The sequence below is a fragment of the Rhinolophus ferrumequinum genome, chromosome 15, assembly GCF_004115265.2.
Source record: "Rhinolophus ferrumequinum isolate MPI-CBG mRhiFer1 chromosome 15, mRhiFer1_v1.p, whole genome shotgun sequence".
Classification (NCBI taxonomy): Eukaryota; Metazoa; Chordata; class Mammalia; order Chiroptera; family Rhinolophidae; genus Rhinolophus; species Rhinolophus ferrumequinum.
This window is the reverse complement of record NC_046298.1, coordinates 44,605,367-44,623,837: the sequence shown is the minus strand read 5'-3', so window position 1 is coordinate 44,623,837 and position 18,471 is coordinate 44,605,367. Positions and strand designations below refer to the sequence as shown.

General features: G+C 52.5%; 2 protein-coding genes across 8 annotated transcripts; one reads left to right on the top strand and one right to left on the bottom strand.

Annotated features, from left to right (window-relative positions):
* Positions 1–834: 834 nt before the first annotated feature.
* On the bottom strand, positions 835–13,284 carry ALDH16A1 (aldehyde dehydrogenase 16 family member A1). The gene is made up of 17 exons (XM_033128222.1): positions 13,154–13,284; positions 9,464–9,566; positions 8,917–9,043; positions 8,152–8,330; positions 7,988–8,065; positions 7,678–7,859; positions 7,438–7,590; positions 6,764–6,949; positions 6,230–6,325; positions 5,887–6,023; positions 5,624–5,729; positions 5,400–5,530; positions 4,890–5,057; positions 4,425–4,626; positions 2,093–2,278; positions 1,645–1,767; positions 835–1,116 (listed from the first exon to the last, which is right to left on the bottom strand). Exons 1-17 carry the CDS (start codon positions 13,241–13,243, stop codon positions 955–957), a joined length of 2,409 nt encoding a protein of 802 aa, XP_032984113.1. The 5' UTR covers positions 13,244–13,284; the 3' UTR covers positions 835–954.
* PIH1D1 (PIH1 domain containing 1) lies at positions 13,162–18,076 on the top strand. 7 transcript variants are annotated; one of them, XM_033128226.1, is made up of 11 exons: positions 13,162–13,300; positions 14,008–14,078; positions 14,189–14,283; positions 14,603–14,669; positions 15,060–15,239; positions 16,274–16,335; positions 16,432–16,513; positions 16,905–17,034; positions 17,305–17,380; positions 17,717–17,860; positions 17,955–18,076. In XM_033128226.1, the coding sequence occupies exons 3-11, from the start codon at positions 14,194–14,196 to the stop codon at positions 17,994–17,996; spliced, it is 873 nt and encodes a 290-aa protein (XP_032984117.1). In that variant the 5' UTR covers positions 13,162–13,300; positions 14,008–14,078; positions 14,189–14,193; the 3' UTR covers positions 17,997–18,076. The 7 variants fall into 7 exon arrangements, with proteins under 7 accessions (XP_032984117.1, XP_032984114.1, XP_032984119.1 ...); XM_033128227.1 differs by having other exon boundaries at positions 13,196–13,334; XM_033128223.1 differs by having other exon boundaries at positions 14,008–14,283.
* The last annotated feature ends 395 nt before the right edge of the window (positions 18,077–18,471 follow it).

The window sequence follows — 18,471 nt, the reverse complement described above, 5'->3', positions numbered from 1 at the left end:
TCGCTCAGTGAAACCCATGTCAGACTTCTGACCTCCAAAATTATAATACTCTTGTTTCATTTAAGCCATTGACTGTGGTAATTTGTTACAGCAGTGACAGGAAACTAATACACCTTTCACCCACTAGAACATAAGCTCCATGAGGCCAGGTTGTCTTGTTCTTGTCTCCCCAGCACCTAAAGCAATGCTTCACTCATAGGAGGCACTCGATAGATATTTGTTGACCAACTGGATGGCTTCATTGACTAGGAAATCCAGCCCTCTGGCCTGAAGTGACTGGCCCGGAAGTGGACACCTAACCCAGGCTGGCCAATCAGATTTCCTCCAGTGAGGATGTGGTGCTGAGTATCACCAGGGGTCTGGGGTGCTGGTATCTTGACCTACGGCAGCTGGCTTTGGCTGGTTAAAGCAGAATAGAAAGGACACTGAGACAGCCCATGGAATTTGGGAGGTTGTCAAACCAAAGATGGGAACTAAAGCCTTCCAGGGACTTTCCTGGAACTCCCGCATTCCTGTCTCTCCTGTCCAAATAGCCAGATCCTGGGACTTACTGTATTCCAGAGAGCTCCTGTGTTTTATTTTATACCAGCACACCATGGATTCCCGGGCAGCGCAGAGGCAGAAAACATCAAGGAACTGGAGCCACCCAATGGAGACCAGAAGAGACAAGAGGTCCCGCAGCTTTGTCCCAGGCTCCTCAGAGTCCCCTTTATCTGTTTCACAAACACTGTGGTGTCCTGGAGCCAGTCCACTGGGCTGCTGAGTCACAGAACTAAAGTGGCCCAAACAGATCGAAAGTTACTACCATTCCCTCCCTCACAAGCACAGCCAAGGTTGATAAAAAGAGTTTATTTGAGGGCACAGAAAACAAAATAAGAGGAAAGTTCCAAGCATCTGGAGTCTGTCGGGGTCCAACTCTCCACCATCCAAGATGGAGTGGGCGGCACTCAGGCGTCAGTCCCCCATGGGCAGCCACAGGGACTTGGTCCGTGCTGCTCGAAGCTCTAGCTCTGAGCCTGCCCCCTCGGCCTCCTGATCCCAGGCCCGCCGGTAGCCCCTGTTCACCCACACGGGCTTCAGGTTTCCTGCAGAGGCCCATTCCACAAACTGGGAGCCCTGGCATGGAGAAAGGGGGAATCAGCATTCCTCCAGTGTGGTTAATAAGCAGCTGCTTCCTTGGCAACAAGTATGATTACTAAGAAGGGACATGAAGGCTTGATGTACGCCCTGTTGCTATAATGCTCAGCTCCGAGCGAGCAAACCTTCCAGATGTTAAGGGAAATGGCGCTGACCTTCGTGGGGAACTTCCTTCCCGTTAGCAGCCCATGATCAAAGGAATGCGGTCTGAGGTTTTCGTTGACAAGCTCTCATCAGGGTTTAGAAGGTAGACTGGGTTACTGACTCTGTTGCTAGGGCGTGGCCCTTAGCAATGTGTTATCCAACAGTTAGGGCTTTGGGTGGGCAGATCTCAGGCCCTTGTTGCTAAGAAGATCCTCTTCCTTAGTAACTGGGGCTCTACAAGGGCAGGACCTCAGAAGGACCCCCTTAGCAATGGGAGTTTTAAGGGAGCAGAGTCATGTTCCCAGGAAAGGAAGAGCCTGTTGGTAAAGTTTAAGGTGCAGAAGATATCAAAACAAAGGGTACCTGGGCAGATCCAAAATACCACAGGGCCTGGACGTCCTGGTGCAAAGCCAGGCAGCGGGTCAGGTGGTCCCGGTCTCCTGTCACCACATTCACCAGTCCCACTGGCAACAAGGTGGCCATATCCTAGGGGATGGAGAGAGTGGGCCATCCGGGGTTGGAAGGAGTCTGAGACCCCAAGGGTGGTGGGGGCAGGGGCGTGAGCATCTGGGGCAGTCGCCATGGGGCTCTAGGAAGGAATGGGACTGGGTTATGACTGGTGAAGGCCTGTGGTCTGAAGAAAATGGACACTGGGTCTAGAGGAGTGAAGGCGTGGATGCCTGGACTGGGGTTACCATGGTTACCAAGGGGGTAGGGTGAGAGCCGAGCTCCATGCAGGCATTGGGGCACCTTTCACCCCTCTGATGCACAAGGGGCTGCTGGGAGCAGCAGCAGGAAGGCAGGTGACTACCTGGCAGACTTCCAAGGCAGGGAAGGGACAGGTCCCGCTGGGCACCAAAACCACAGTGTTGCCATAGGCCAGGGCGGGGGCCAGCAGGGACACAAAGGCAAGCAGGGGCCACTCATCCGGGCACACAATTGCCAGCACTCCCAGCGGCTCCCGAAGGCGGAGCACAGGGCCTCTTAGCTCAGCTACCTGTAGGAGATAGGCAGGAGGTCAAGGGCAGGGAAGGGGAGACTAACTGTCCTCCCACAGCCTCCTCCTCCATCTGCCGCTTTCCTCCTCTCATTCCCTTCTCTGCTTCTCCATAACAACTCCAATAATAATATAACCAGGTGGTGGTTCAGAGCCAGATGGACTGGGGTGAAGTCCCAAGCTCCACCACTCATCAGCTGTGTGATCTTGGGCAAGTTACCTCTCTGGGCCTTAGTTTCTCATCTTTCAAACGAGGATAATTATGGGACCTAATTCAGAGATTTGCTGTTAAAATAAAATGAGCTAATGTGTGTAGAGGGCTTAGAACCTGGCCCATGGATTTGTGTGTGTGTGGATTTTTTTTAACTTTATAATTGATATTCATTAACCGGACACATTTTAAACGGTAAGTTTTGATAAGTTTTGACATGTATACATCTATGAAACCATCACCACAATCAAGGTAATGAATTTCACCCCTCAGATTTTCTTGTGTCCCTTTGTTATCCTTAACCCCTGCCCCTACTTGGACCCTCTCTGTCCTCAGACAACCACTTACCTGCTTTCTCTCACTATAGATTAATTTGCATTTTCTAGGAATTTCTAGATGTGGAATCACACAGTCCGCACTCCTTTTTATCTGGCTTCTTTCACTCAGCAGTCATTTTGAGATTCATCCATGTTGTGGCATATTCACTCCTGATTGCTGAGTGGGAATCCATTGCAAGCTGTACCACCCACATTTTGTTTATCTATTAACCTACTGAGGGACATCTGGGTTGCTCCCAATTTTCAATAATGCTGCTATAAGCACTTACATACCGAGGGTGCCAAAAAATGTATACACGACTTGTATTCATCTTTTGTTACTGGTATATATTGAGTATTACTTTTAATACAGTTTTTTCCTTTCTTAAAATATGTATACATTTTTTTGGCATGCTCTGTCTTTGTAGGGGTAAATGCTGTCACTTCTCTTGGCTTAAAACGTAGAAATTAAATTTATCTAGGTATATACATAGGGATCACAGCCAGGTTATATGGTATAAGAGTATTTTCAACTTTTTAGGAAACTGCCAAACTTTTTTCCAAAATGGTTGTCCCAGACACATTGCCACCACTAGGGTACAAGTTCTGGTTCCTCCACATCCTCACCAACACTTGATATGGTCTGTCTTTTGAATTTTAGCTATTCAAATACAGTGATACCTCGGTTTTCGAATGTCTCCGTTGACGAACATTTCGGTTTACAAACGCCATAAATTTTGTGGATTTATGGTATCATTAGATAGTAAAATTCATGCTAAATTTGCAGTTTTAGGGGTTGATTTTAAAGGTCTGGAACGGATTAATCCATTTTGCATTACTTTCTATGGGGAAACCGCACCTCGGTTTTCGAACGTTTCAGAACTCGAACAGTCTTCTGGAACGGATTATGTTAAAAAACCGAGGTACCACTCTAGGTGCACAATGATATCTCATCGTGGTCTTGACTTGCATTTTTCATGTGCTTATTGATTTGCATTTTTCATGTGCTCCATCTTTTCATGTGCTTATTGGCCATCCATAAGCAAACAGTTTTTGAGCCCTTAGCTATATGTCACGCCTTGAGTACTTAGTTCATTTAGTCTTCATAACAACTCAAGGTCAATACCATGGTATAATTGTATAACCGCGTATCATTTATGGAGGAAACCCAGGTCAAAGGACTTACTATCTTTCTATTATCTCTATCTCTGAGCGCTCCTGTGCCATCGCCTGAGTTGCTGAATCCTCGCTTACTTCAGCAGACGCACCATGTTTCATACCAACTCAGTATCTATGTTTAGTTGTATATTATGTATATAAATGAAACAATGCACTCTCTGTTTTCTACTCTATTCTCTTGTTTAAAAAAATCATGGCTACAACCCACTAAATTGATTTAATGACCCAGTAATGGGTCCCTAACAACAATTTGAAACACTACCCTGTGAGGTGGACCATATGCCTATTATACAGATGAAGAAATCGAGGTACAGAGAAGTGAGACCACATGCTAATGATCGTGCAGCTTGTGCCCCAGTCTGGTTTACTTCAAAGCCTTTGCTCTGACCCCACTCCAGACAGCCTGCCCTGTGTCTGCTTGTCCACAGACCCCTCTTACCTGCAGGGAGTGGCCTTGGGTCTGGGAGCGTGCCCCCCATGCCCGAAGCCGCCTCACACTCAGCTCCACCTCCGCCTTGGCAGCCTTGAGCTCCACTCCCTGCCTCTCCAGCCTCGAGACCAAGGTGGACTCCCGGCGCTCCAGGGCAGCTGCGAGCGCCCACAGCAGGGCTGCCCGGGTCCCTGGTGACTGGCCCACCCAGCTGTGGGCAGACAGTGCACATTAGGGGGCAGTATTCTGGTCCTGGCTCTTCCCAGGCTCTTCTGTGCCCATTATCTGTCCACAGCCCCTACTCTGGGGGTCCAGACCGCATGGCCCATCCGCCCAGGGAGGGAAGTGAAGGGCCAGACCCCTATTCCATCAACCCTGGTTGCTCAGACTCCATAACCCATCAGCCCTTGGGGGTCCCAGACTATCCTCTCTGCTGCCCTATGACCCCTGGGTTTTCCTGTGACACTCCCTTACCCAGGGGCAGCCTGGTGAGCGGCCTCCACGGCACCTCGGATATCCTTGGCTCCGCCCTCAGCCACATAGCCATGGAGGTTGCCGTGTGAGTCTTGGATGGGCCTGGAACTCCGGGCTCCAGGAGCCTGGAAACGGCCCCCCACGAAGAGCCCGAAGGGGGGTGCTGGACTGGAGTAGGGTGAGGAAGCATGAGGGTGGGTCTTGGGGCCAAAGTCTGCTCAGAGCCCATTTGCCACACCCCAGCTCCCACGACCCATGGGACCCCAAATTCCTGGTCTCATGAGTCTTTGGGAAAGTACAGACCATTTGACAGAACTGAGGCTCTCATCAGGCCTGGGTAGTGGGTGTGAGGCCAATAAGACTCAGAATGCAATTCTCAGCGAGACTTAGGGACCCCTCGATGGCTCTAACAAACTCCCCTTCAGTCCATGGGGGAGCCTGCCACAACTTCCCTTTGCCTCTTCCACACCCCTAGGGATTCTGGGAGTTACAGCCCCTGGAATAGCTTACCCAGGCCCTGTTTCAGACCCAGCAGGTAGGGTTGAGGGGACAGCAAGACCAAAAATGTCATAGTTCAGATTCTCAGAAAGGTAGGGCAGCCAGGCAGGGGTCCCTGAGGGCCGCAGATACTCATACAGACCCTATGAGAGGGGCAATGTCAAGAGAACTCCAGCTGGGCACAAAGTGGATGAAGCAGTGGTGACAGTGCTGGGTGGGGACAGGGGTGCACTCACATCTAGGCCCCCATGCCAGGAAGATCCACTCTCCTTGCAGCCACCTGTGGGCACTGCAGGGTCTCTGAGGCCATGGGCATTGATCCAGACTGTGCCCATCTGGAGCCTGTGGGGGGAGAGGTGGACATAAGAGAGAAAAACAGAAAGCTGAGAGGGGGACGGTGAGTCAGAGAGGTTGGGGTGAGAGAGATCCTAGGAGGAAAGGGAGACATGAAGACTGAAGCTTGGGCCTGCTTTTTGTGCCCCAGTGGGTGCCAACTGACCTGTAGCCTAGGTCCAGGGCCTGTCCCAGCCTCTCACTCCACACACTGGCACTCCCTCCTCGGGGGGTCCCGTTGGCCATGGCCAATGCCTCCTTGGCTGTGCGGAATGGGGAAGCCACAACCAGAGGCCATGGCACCTGAAAGAGTGACGAGGGAACTCAGGGGACCTGGCCAGGGCCTCCCTCCTATACCCCAACTATTAGTGTACCAGCCTCCAGCAGTCAGCAGCCCCAGACCCAGGCCAAATGGTCACCCAGGGGCTTCTGCAGGTGTAGTACTGCTGCCCGTGTCTGGGTGCGGATGGGTGGACGGAATTAGACTCTTGGGACCCTAAGGGGCTCACCTCTGCCTGGGTACATGGGGAGGCTGGGGGTAGATCAGAGATCAAAGTTGGGGGAAAGAATGGGCTATCTGAGGGCACATCGCCAGCCTGGAACACCTGAGGAGAAAGAGAATTAGATCTAGAAGTCCACTCCTAGCAGTCTCTTTCCTCAGACCCAGGAGTCCAGGCCCCCAGCCCCTCCTCCCTCAGACCCAGGAGTCCAGGCCCCCAACCCCCTCCTCCCTCAGACCCAGGAGTCCAGGCCCCCAGCCCCTCCTCCCTCAGACCAAGGGTCCAGGCCCCCGACCCCTCCTCCCTCAGACCCAGGGTCCAGGCCCCCGGCCCCTCCTCCCACAGACCCAGGAGTCCAGGCCCCCAGCCCCTCCTCCCTCAGACTCAGGGTCCAGGCCCCCGACCCCTCCTCCCTCAGACCCAGGGTCCAGGCCCCCGGCCCCTCCTCCCACAGACCCAGGAGTCCAGGTCCCCAGCCCCTACTCTCTCAGAACAAGGTCCCACTTCCCCTAGCACTCTGGAGTCTGCACCCACCCAGCTCACCTGTGCGCCCTGGCTCTGGGCCTCGCACACATAGCGCTGGGCTAGTGCATGTGCAGCAGCCCCTCGGGCCCCCATGTCCACGGCCCCGTCCAGCCCTCGGCCGCCCCGAAGGCACCCCATCCGCGCCTGGAGCCGCCTCATAGTCTCATCCCACACAGACTCCTGGATGAGAAGCCTGAGGCCCCCCTGTTAGGAAAAGGAGTATCAAGGTAGGCAAACTCAGGGCCCATACGGGGGGTCCATGTCCCCTGAGAAGGCTGAGACTCAGGGACACAGATGCAGAGATCAGAGGGGGTCAGTGAGAAGTGGCGGAGGACCCTGGAGACACTCTGAGGCCTGAGGCGCCAGGCCCCAGACAGGAGGTGGAGTTACAGAAAGTTGGTGATTCAGAGTGAAGACAGAGGTTGGAAAACTAGGGACATCAACACTGAGAAAAACGAGGAGTCCTAAAGAACAAGAGACACAGACCTTCGCCCCTGTAAGACCAAGAGAACTGAGACATGAAGATTCAGAAACCTGAAATGATGAGGAGTCCCACAGATGCTGTGGTGTAAAGGCAGTCCTGGGATGCAAAGAACTGAAGTTGAAATGAAGGAAGACACTGGGCCCCAAGGTCTCGAGACAGATGCACACAGCCCCGAGGACATGAGGGGACACGAGTGCAAGGGTCTCACCGGGCTGCGGTCCGACCAGGCTGCATCCACGACGCCTTCCACGGCCGAGTCCACATCTGCCGTCTCTGTCAGCAACAGTAGCGACTCGGCTCCCAGTACCAGGCCCAGCTCGGGACCCATGCCTGCCAGGGTGCGTCGAAGGGCACGTCCTTCCTGAGGGACCCCAAATGGGGTTCAGTTGGCAGAGGATCCTTCCAGCTCCCCAGCCCTGTCCTGTCCTCCTCCCAGCCCTGAAGATACCTCAACAGCTCCACAGAAGACCACCTTCTGGACACCAGGCTGGGAGGCCAGGACAGGTCCCAGGGAGGCAGGGCCACTGATCATGTTGAGGATTCCTGGGAATGAGCCTAGCTCCCCTGCCAGCTGGGCCAGGAGGAGGGGTGTTGGGGAGCCCAGGGGTACGAGGACCACCACAGTACAGCCTGGGGAAGGCAGGTAACTCAAGGACCCAGGAATCCAGCCCCCAGCCCCTCCTCCCTCAGACTTGTGAGTCCAGCCCCAGGCCTGCTCCCTCAGACCCAGGAGTCTAGGTCCTCAGTCCATCATTTACCCACAGCCAGCGCAGGGCAAATCCTCCACATCATCTCAAGGAAGGAGAACATGGGTGGCAAGATGAGACCAATTACTCCTGGAAGAACAAATGAGGGCACTGGCACAGGCACTGCTGGGCTATGAGGTAGGAGGGGGCTGGCAGCCAGGACTCAGGCTTCTCACCCATGGGCTCCCAGCCTGCCAGTGCCTCCTCCTGGATGTGTGCCTGGACTGCATAGTACTGGAGCAGCTGCTGGGCCAGCGGGACATCCCTGTCTCGAACCTCTCGAACGGCCCGCCCAGTAACCAGGGACTCCAGGGTCCACAGCAGCCGCTGGTGCTTCTGTATCATCTTAGCCAGCCTGTGGAGAAAGCAAGGGGGATGGTCATTTCCCAGAGGCCCCCAGCCTGATAAGGGTCTTGGAACATACCCCTATATACCTGGACTACAATAATTCCCATGAACCACTGGGGCACCCCCACCACTTACCAGGGTTTGAGGGCACCAGAGGTTTATGGGAAATGCAGTCCACTACATTAAAGGGAAACACTACCTGGGAGTGCTGTGTGAAGACCTTGCCCACCTACCTGTAATCCCCAGAGGTGCTGGGGCTTAGCTCTAATCTCAACTACATTTTGGGAAATGGAATCTTGTCTCTAGCTGCCCCATGAGTGTGCTGGAAAATGGGCTTTGGGGCTCCGTGAGCCCCAATGAGCTTCTGAGAAATGGAACTCTGATGAGCTCCAAAGGCATTCTAGGAAATAGAGGCTTTGTCATTACTAGTCCCAGTGAATAGCGGGAAATGGATGTTTTAGCCACTAAAGGCCCAAAGTCATGCTGGGAATATGAACCTTAGGTGCCAATGAATTAAGTGGGATACTGGGAAATAGAGTCTTTGTTCTCAAGTCCTTCTCTACCTCCTGGGGTCCACACCTGAACTGCATTACCTGGTCAGGTGCTGGGCCCGAGAGGCTCCAGGGAGTCCACTCCAGTTCTCCAATGCGGTTCTGGAAGCCTCTGCAGCTGCTGCCACATCCTCAGCCTGTGCCTGGAGGCAGCTGGCCAAGTTCTCTCCTGGAGAGATGAATGAGGGGACTCAGATAAAAGGGGGAGAGCCTTGTCAGAACTGGAGGGGGCTGAGATACCTGGAGGCTGGGAGCGCCCCAAGGCAATAAAGCTGGCCCCAGCCCCACTGAGTGTCTCAGTTTTATCATCTGACAAATGGGGATAAATCTATTGGTCTTTGCTCTGACTACCTCCCACAGGCAAGGAAGGGATTTTAGTAAATAGTGATTTCAAAAAGCGTCCACAGGAGCTTGGGACCATAATTAGAATGACTGTTATCAGTAGGAGCCAGAACTCTCAGCCTCTTTCCCCCATTGGCTGCTCCCTGCCCTCAGGGCCCTGAGCAAAGACAACGGAGTATCCTTGGTGGGTATGGCTGGAGGCATGGACACCTCGCCCTCCTTCCAACGACTAGCGAACACCTCCTACCTGTGATGGGATCCTGGCAAGGCACTGAATTCCTGTGTTCCGGCTTCAACCATTTTCCATTTACATAGTGACCCAAGCACCGGTCCTGGGTGTCCAGCCAGGCCTGGGGGAGGTGGAGACAGTTTGGAAAGGGGTCTGGGAGGCAGCTGGGGGAGCTCAATGTCTACTCAGTGTCGTCTGGAAAGGGGACACCTTCCCCCCTTTACCTTATCAGCTAATATTTTTCCTGTGTAGCAGGAAAACACACGTAAATATGAGATACACTTAACATAAATTCACCATTTTAACCATTTTAAAGTGTACAAGTCAGTGGCATTTAGTACATTCACCATGTTGGGCAACCGTCACTTTTATCTAGTTCCAGAACATTTTCATCACCCCAAAAGGAAACTCTGTAGCCATTAGGCAGTGACTCTCCACTACCCCCAACCCCTGGCAATCACTAACCTGCTTTCTGTTTCTATGGATTTGCCTGTTCTGGACATTTCATGTAAATGGAATTCTACAATATGGGACAGTTTGTGGCTGGCTTCTTTCCCTTGGCATGATGTTTTTGAGATTCATCTATGTTGTAGCATGTTATCAAAGCCTCATTTCTTTCTGTGGCTGTATGATATTGCATTGGATAGACCACATTTTATTTATCCATTCATCAGTTGATGGGTATTTGGGTTGTTTCCGCCTTTTGGCTACTCTGAAGAGTGTTGCTATAAGTGTTCATATGCAAGTTTTTGTTTGAACACCTGTGACCCTTGCCAGGACCCTGGAAACAATGCCTATGAGACGCCAAGTGTGTGATGGCGTTCCCTCCCATCTCAGCTGTCATCATTTGGGGGAGTGGCTGTGGACCCTCACTGAAGACAGCCTGGAGACTGCCCTGCCAGGTGCAGTTTATCCGGCTGTGACACATCTACGTGAACCCAAGGCATAGCACATCGGCGTTGCAGAGGGGCAGCCTAGAGTGGGGGTCCTTGGAGCTAGGGTCCACATGACCTGGGTTTGAATTCTGGCTCCGGTACTTACTCATTGTGCAACCTCAGCCGGGATCTTGTACCACCCTGGCTTCTGCTAAGCCATCTGGAAAATGGGGATGATGACAGTCCCTCCCTATTTCACAGGGCTACGGTGAGCATTAAAGAAATCATGCATGTTACGTTATGTGTTCAGAGCAGCACTACTTAAGACTTTCTGTTCATTTTGTTGCATTTCACCCTCCACATCGGCTTCATTTCTCTCTGTCTCTGGTTCTCTTGCCCAAATCCTCGCTAAATCTAAGAAATGCTTCCCACAAGCATTTCTTAGAAATGCACAAATCTAAGAAATGCTTCCCACAAGAAGAACTCCTACAAGTTCTTCTTTCAACATGCCCGATGCCACAGTTTCCTGATTTTTCTCTTCCCCTGCCAACTGGCCCTTCTCATTTTTCTTTAAAGTTAAATAGTCAGCTACACAGGAGTTCCAAATTCAAACCCCCCACCCCACGGACAGAGACATTTTTGAAACAGTTGAGGATATATGATATTAAAGAATGACTGTTAAATACTAAGTGTGAAAATGGCATGCTATTTACGTTACATAATCAGTCCTCATCTGTTAAAAATGAGGATTCAGATATTTATGGGAAAATAACATGACATCTGGGATTTCAATCACTCCAGAACAAGAAAAAAAAAGGGCTACAACACTGAATCAAATGGTGATGATTGCTGAAGCTGAGTGATGGGTACATGGGAGTTCATAATATTAAGTACTCTGTGGAAATTTGCAAAATTTCCCTCAAAGGAAAAACAAAACCCTAGGGTCCATAGGGTCCTGGCAGACCATGTTAGTGTGAGAAGAGGACCTGGTGGAGACTGGGAACTCACTTGTCTAATGCATCCAGATGATTTTTGTCAGGGAACGTGAGCCAAAGGTTGCCAATTTGGGGGTTTTATTTTCAAGAGGAGCTGGAATCCGGATGTTTACATGGAATTAGTTGTCCATTAATTCATATTTTTACAAATAAAGTTTAGGCCAAAGAAAACATGTTTGTTGGCTGAATGTGACCCACAGACTGTAGGGTTGAGACCTTTCCTTGGGGAGTGACGTGGGGGCCACAGGCTCTGGAATCCAAGGGCTCAGATTCAAATTTCAGCTTCATCTTTTAAGCTGTATTGACTGTGAGCAAATTATATATCTCTTCAAGCCTCTGTGTGTTATTACTAAAATAATTACAATAATCCCCTCTCACAGCAGTTCTGGGGATTCAGTGTAATTATGCTGAGCACAGAGGATGGCATACAGAAAGCATCCAATAAATATAAGGTGTTATCACATTACTGCTATTTCATGCTACTCCACCTCTAACCAACCTCCAAGTGTAGAAATTCTCTGTACATTGGCCTAGTTCCTCTTATCTGAGTCTACACTATATTTCTAGATAATCTTGTCACTCCCACGGTTTATCTTTCTACATTGGTGACTCCCAGGTCCCTGTCTCCAGACTTGAGGCTCAAAGTACTATATTCATGGCCCACGACTGTCCCCAGGTCCCGCATACTGTCACCATGTGAACGGAGCTCAGAATCTCCCAAGAGCCTGCTCCTCCATGGTTCACCGTAGAGAGGTAGGGAGAGACAGCCACCAAGTCACAGGGCCAGACCCCAAGCACCATCCTTGCCCTCTCAATCCCCCAAACCCTGTTCCTCCTGCATCTCTGCCTCATCCCTACTCTCTATCTCTACAGCCCGCGCTGGCTCTGGTCTCATCTTCTTCCACTTGGACTACTCTTCTAGCCTCCTCCTCTCTCCCTCAAGAGAAGCAAGTCCAAGCTTCTCAAACTTAAGTGCTACAGGACCCTGCCCCCATCACCATAGTCCCATGAGGGACTTTTGAGGGGCCTGGGTAATTACAGAAAATTCAAGGCACCTTACTTATCTACAGGAACCCTCAAAACGTTCTGGAAGACCCTGAAAAGTCACGGGACTCCTAGGGAAGTTCTGAACATCGAGCTCACGGGAGCATCAGCAGGATTTTAAGAGGCCCTGAGGACTCATGGGAGCCCTGTGAGACATTCTGAGAGGTAGTTGGGGATCATAGGGTCCCCATGAGGGTATTCTGTGGGGCTGTAGGTAATTACAGAGTTCTGATGTATTTTGGGGTTCTGAGAGTTTCCAAGATCATGAGCCCGAAAGGTATGAGGCGGCTGAGAAATCACGGGGACTCCATGGAGGTTCCGAGTGATGAAGGGAGCCCCCCAGGAATTCCGGGGACCCCCGAAGGCCCATGGGAGCCACAGGATGTTCTGAGGAATCATGGGAAGTCTATGGGGGTTTTGAGGGTCCTTGAAAGATCACGGAAACCCCACAGGAATTGAGTCACGGGACCACGGGAGGTTCTGAAGAAGAGAGACTCACTGGAGCCTCTCGGGGATTGTTCTGAGGAATAGAGTTAACACCACCGTGAATTCGGACCGTGGAGCATGAGAACTACCAAGGATCGTAACAACAGACAAAAAGGCTAAGAGGCTGCCATTGCAAAGGCTTAAGGGAACGTCCTCCAAGAATGGGTCCTAAGGGGTGGAAGGAGTCACGGGACCCGAGAGGGGCCGAGTTTCTTAGCTGCCGCGGGGGATCACGGGAATCTGCGCGCAAAACGGCGGCCGGAGGACTGGGGAGGGGGATGGGCAGCGCCGGCCAGGCAGGCCCTCACCAGTGCGCATGCGTGGCTCTCCGGCACCGGTCCGTACTCCAACGAGGTGAAGATCTCTCGGGCGCGGGTCCCTGCGCGAGTGGCAGCCATCGTCAGTCCCGACCGCTTCCCACCGACTGCGGGGAACTCTGCCCAAGGGAACTTGAGGTCCGAAGAGCGGCCCGCCCCCTCCAGCGCAAAGGTCGGGGCTACGGAGATAGAGCGTAACCCCGCCTTAGGACCCGGTGACCCCGCCCATGAGCCCGAGCTGGGGAATATAGTTTGGAGTTTGCGTAGTCCTCAAAACGGGGATGGAGGGGGGAGGAAGAGGAAGAACGAAAATGTGGGTGCCTTGCAAATAGTTGGGAGAGCTCTAGGTTTAGAAAAGTGGCCGTATTGGTGTGTCTTCCAGCCATTCCGTTCACAAAAGTGCAGCTTTTGGACCGAAATACATTTACTAGAGAATCGAATCTACCTCTGTGACGAAGCGATAGTTCAGAGATCAGAAGGGAGTCTCTTAGGATGGACATTGAAATTAAGGTTTTGATAGTATGCGAATCTTGACTGCTCGGTAACCTGGTCAATGTGGTTGAAGGAAAAGAGGGGAAGTGTGGCCTTAATCCACACCTGAAGTGTGGCATTTAGTGAGCAGCCTCAGAACTTAGTTTTAATTGGTTACGGTGAGAGGCGTGGCCTCAGACATAGACTATGATTGGTCGATAACGGAATACGGTTGCAGGATTCTTGAATGAGGGTTGGGTTAGTCGGAAATGTGGCCGCCTCAAATTCCTGGTTATACAGGGACCGGAAGAGTAGCTGTCACACATTTGGCACGGAGAACCCCGAAAGCATCTAGATATTTTGACTCCCTACAGATTTGACGACGGTATTTGATCTGAGTGGAATTGTAGTCTCCGGCCAGATTCTTCTATTTTCCTACAGAAAAGTGGGTGTTGGGACTCGGTTGAGGGCCGGGGCAGCAGGCCCCTGAGTTCAGATCTCCGGGAAGGTTCCCCCAAGTAGGGGTTGCTAGGGACGCCTAGGTCTCTTCCCCAGGGCTAATGGCGGACTCGAAGTTGCTGGTGCCAGAGCTAAACGAAGCAGAGACAATGGGCGCTGAGACGGCGCGTTTCGAGGAGCTGCTGTTGCAGGTGCGGACTGACCGGGACTTCTGGGTCCCTTGGGGGATTTTTTTCTTCAGAAATGGTACTACAGTTCCCAGAATGCACTAGGGAAGCAACAGGGCCTATGGGCATTGTAGTTGTTTAACTCCAAGTTTGCTAGGCTCTGGAATAAATGGGAGTAGGACTGGGGTTGGTTTTTGGGTTCCTCAGTGAAGGAAGGGGACATAATATGTCTTATTCTCTGCACAGCTTATAGACATAAAAATTGCCCAATAAACATTTGAGAAACAAATGAGGGGTCTGATAGCACAGACGCCAAGCCTGAAAATTGTTTTCCTTCATGTAGGCCTCCAAGGAGCTCCAGCAAGCCCAGACAAGCAGACCAGAATCAACACAGATCCAACCTCAACCTGGTGAGAAAGGCAGAAACCCAAAGAGAGAGAGAGAGAGAGAGAGAGAGAGAGAGAGAGTCCCAGAGAGAGATGGACAGACAATGGGTGCAGGGGACACAGAGAGAGGGGGGAGGAGGCACAAAAATGGGGCTTAGAGACCGTAGCGGGGAGAGAACAGAGACCCAGAGAGAGATCCAAAGAGAAGAGGGGGAGTACAAGAGTGACAAAGAGGACAGAGACTCCAAAATAAAAAGAGTCAGAGATCCCAGGGGCAGGAAGGAAACAGACCCAGAAAGTGGAGGATTGTGACTCAAAAAGGGGGACACATCAAAAGGACAGATTGAGGAGAGGATGGGTGGAAATCAAGAACCACGCGGAGGCAGATGGTCAGTATCAACTCATTCCCACCAGGCTTCTGCATAAAGACGAACTCATCCCAAGGGAAGGTTTTCATCAACATCTGTCACTCTCCCTCTATCCCTCCTCCGGCTGATGTGACTGAGGATGAGCTGCTTCAAATGCTGGAGGAGGACCAAGCTGCGTTTCGCATCCCCATGAGTCTGGGAGAACCTCATGCCGAACTGGATGCAAGTCAGTACCATCAGAGGACCCAGGACTCTAGCCTTCTAGGTCCTTCCCTAGGACCCTAGAATACAGGATCCAGGACCCTCCTCCTGCAGGACCTATAAATCTAGACCCCCCCGATCTGGTCCTTTTTCCCCATGGCATATCCCTAGCCTCTTGGGCCTCCAGCACCCTCTCCAGAGGGCAGTCCTGTTTTGCCCACCTGGCCAGGCTGGCACTTCTCCCTGTCCCACTCCAGAGCGAGGAAGGGCTGGGCAGGTGCCCCTTTAGCTGATCTGACTCTAATCCCCAGGCCAGCCCTCATTCATCCCTTTTCTCCTCTGCCCTTCTTCCCTGTCTCTGTCTCTGCCTTGTCTCACCTCTGTCTCTGTTGCATTTTTGTCTCTATATCTTTGTTTTTTCAATTCATATATGTCCCCTGAAGCCTCCTGGGACCAAGTTTTGGGCAGTGCCCTGGGGAGTAGGGACTTATCAAACCCAAAATCTGTGATTTCAATATTCTGTGATTCTTCCTGTGCTGGAGGGGGCTCTTCGAGGGATCCGGGAAGGCTTCCTGGAGGAGGAGATGTCAGCCATAAGACTCGAAGGAACCGAAATTTATTAGGCCAAGACAGAGAAGAGGGTTCTGGGAAGAGGGGACAGAGGGGTCCAGAGGCCAGAATGATTGAACAGCGTTGGTCAGTAATTGAGAGAGATTGGAAGAAACTTACAGGGAGGAGGTCGCTATAGAAGTGCACATCTCTCTCCAGGTGGATGGGGCAGACCACACAGGGCCTCCAGCGCCAGGCTGAAGGACTCAGTCCTTCGCCTGGAGGTTGGTTGGGAGTCCTGGGAGGGCTGTGAGCAGGGGAGGGGCAGGTCAGCTGTGGGACTTGGTGGGGAAGGACCAGAGGGGAAGAGACTGGAGGCTGGTAAGAGTCCAGACTGGCAAGTGCGTGTCTTGGGTCCTCACTTCTAATCGTCTCTGGGTCTCTCTGTTTGTTTTTCCCCAGCCTGTGTTTGAGCGGTAGGGTTGTCTCACCTTCTTTGTGTCCCCGCAGAAGGCCAGGGTTGTACCGCCTACGACGTAGCTGTCAACAGCGACTTCTACCGGAGGATGCAGGTCGGGGGCGGGGCTGCGGGTGAGGCCTGGGCAGGGACTTCTCCCTCCACCCGTCCGAGTCCTCCGCATCTCTTCTTCCCCCCCGCCCCCTCTTAGAACAGTGATTTCTTGCGAGAGCTCGTAATCACCGTCGCCAGGGAGGGCCTTGAGGACAAATACAGCTTGCAGCTGAATCCAGGTGAGGCGCCTGGCCTGGACTACTTAGGGACACCCCCTGGGAGAGGTGGGCCTAGTGTGGGCATGGGTTTTCTCCCCTTAGCTTTGGATTCCAGGGAGAGGGCAAGGCTCCCCAAGGGGAGCTGGGGGTGAGGGTTGTGGGGCCGGACCAGGCCCGGGCTTCCAGGTAAGGGGCGGGGTCCCGAGCATCTCCAGGGCTCAGGTTTTATTCGCTGATACCCGGGAAGGGCGGGGTTAAGCTGGGCGTGCTTCCTAAAGCCAACCTTGGGGGTGTGGTCAGATCCCTAGCTACCTCCGCCCCTCCCGAGGGAGCTCTTGCTGTGCCAGACCCCTAAGGGAGCCAAGGGAACCCTGACCCATGTGACCTTTGATCCTGCACCCCCACCTCGCAGAGTGGCGCATATTGAAGAACCGGCCTTTTCTGGGCTCCATCTCCCAGCAAAATATCCGCTCCAAGCAGCGTCCTCAGATCCAGGAGTTGGGAAACCTGTATACTGCCGATTCCCCGAGACCTGAGGAAGGGTGGGCTTTCAATGGGTTCCCTCTCTCATGTCTCCCCAACGCTCTTAGGAATCCCTCTCTTTCCCTCCACCCCCCATCCTCCGTTGGGGGGGCCAGTGTCCTGGGGCTCTGGGAACCCAGAGAGGGGAGCAGAACTGCCACGGGGAAGGCCCCCCTGAGGCAGCAGGGCTGGTAGGAGCAAGAAAGGGAGGGAACCGCATGCCAGGCAGAGGTAACAGCCGCGCAAAGACCTGGAGGCTCTCCTCAGTTCTGGGTCTTGTTCCTCCCCAGCCCTGAGAAGCCTCACCTGAACCTTTGGCTGGAAGCCCCTGACCTCCTCTTGGCTGAAATTGACCTCCCCAAACTGGTGAGTGTATCCTCAACCAGAGCTGGAGAATGAGGTCTGAAAAGAGTGGAGTCTTCAAGGGAAAGTAATGTGGGCTTGTTGTCAGACCTGTATGAGCCTGAGTATGGTTGCCTCCTGTCCCTTGGGGTCCTCAGGCTCACTTCCAGTGCTGTCCCAAGGATGACCAGGGCATTGTAAGTGATAAGTTGTGGAGAACTGTAATTATCATCTTCTGCCTTTTTCCTGGAATGTTAGACTCTTTAAATATGGTATCCCAGCTCTTCAGTCTTTTCTCCCTGTGTTCTTATCGTCTTATGGCGAGAAACGCAGGGTGGGTTGATTCTAGTGTATCACCAGGATGGAGCTCTGGGGCTGTCGTTGGAGATTGGGGAGAACCACCTGGTGATGGGGGACCACCAGCAGCTGTACCATCTGGATACCTATATCCCCCTTCGGATCAACTCTGAGGAAAGCAAAGCGGCCTTCCATCGGAAGAGAAGGGTACCTGGGTGGGGGTGGGGCTGGACTTCTGGGGGTTGGGGGGAGGGAGCTTGACTCCTGGGTTCTGAACCCTCTCTCCCTTTCATCTCCTCAGCAATTGATGGTGGCGATGCCTCTTCTGTCGGTGCCTTCTTGACCCAGTGTCTCCTCGTGCTTCCAAGCGGGGAGAAGAGGCTGGTGGCTTCTCTAAAATTGAAATAAAAGATTTTTACCTTTGTTCTGTGTCTGGCTAGGAATACATGGGGAGTGGGCAGGAGGAAAGACAGGGAAATATAGCTCTGGTGTCCCATAGGGGTCACTGCCCCAGCTCAGGCCTTGTCCTCTCCCACTGGATCCTGGCCTCCAGTCTTTCCCCTCGTTAGTCTCCCACATGGTCCCAGAGCTGACCCTGCCTCTCTCCTGTTCACAGCCCCTCCTGGGCTCCCCAGATTCCCCAGGAGAAGGACCAGCCCCTCAGCCTGGCAGTCCAGGCTCTGTGCCGTATGGCTTCCTTCAGGCCTCCTTTTGGCCTCTTCCTCTCTGTCAACTCAGTCTGGTCACACAGAAGAGTGTCCTGACCACACCACATTTTACACCTTCTCTTGGTTTCTGCTCTTCTCTCTACTTAGTAC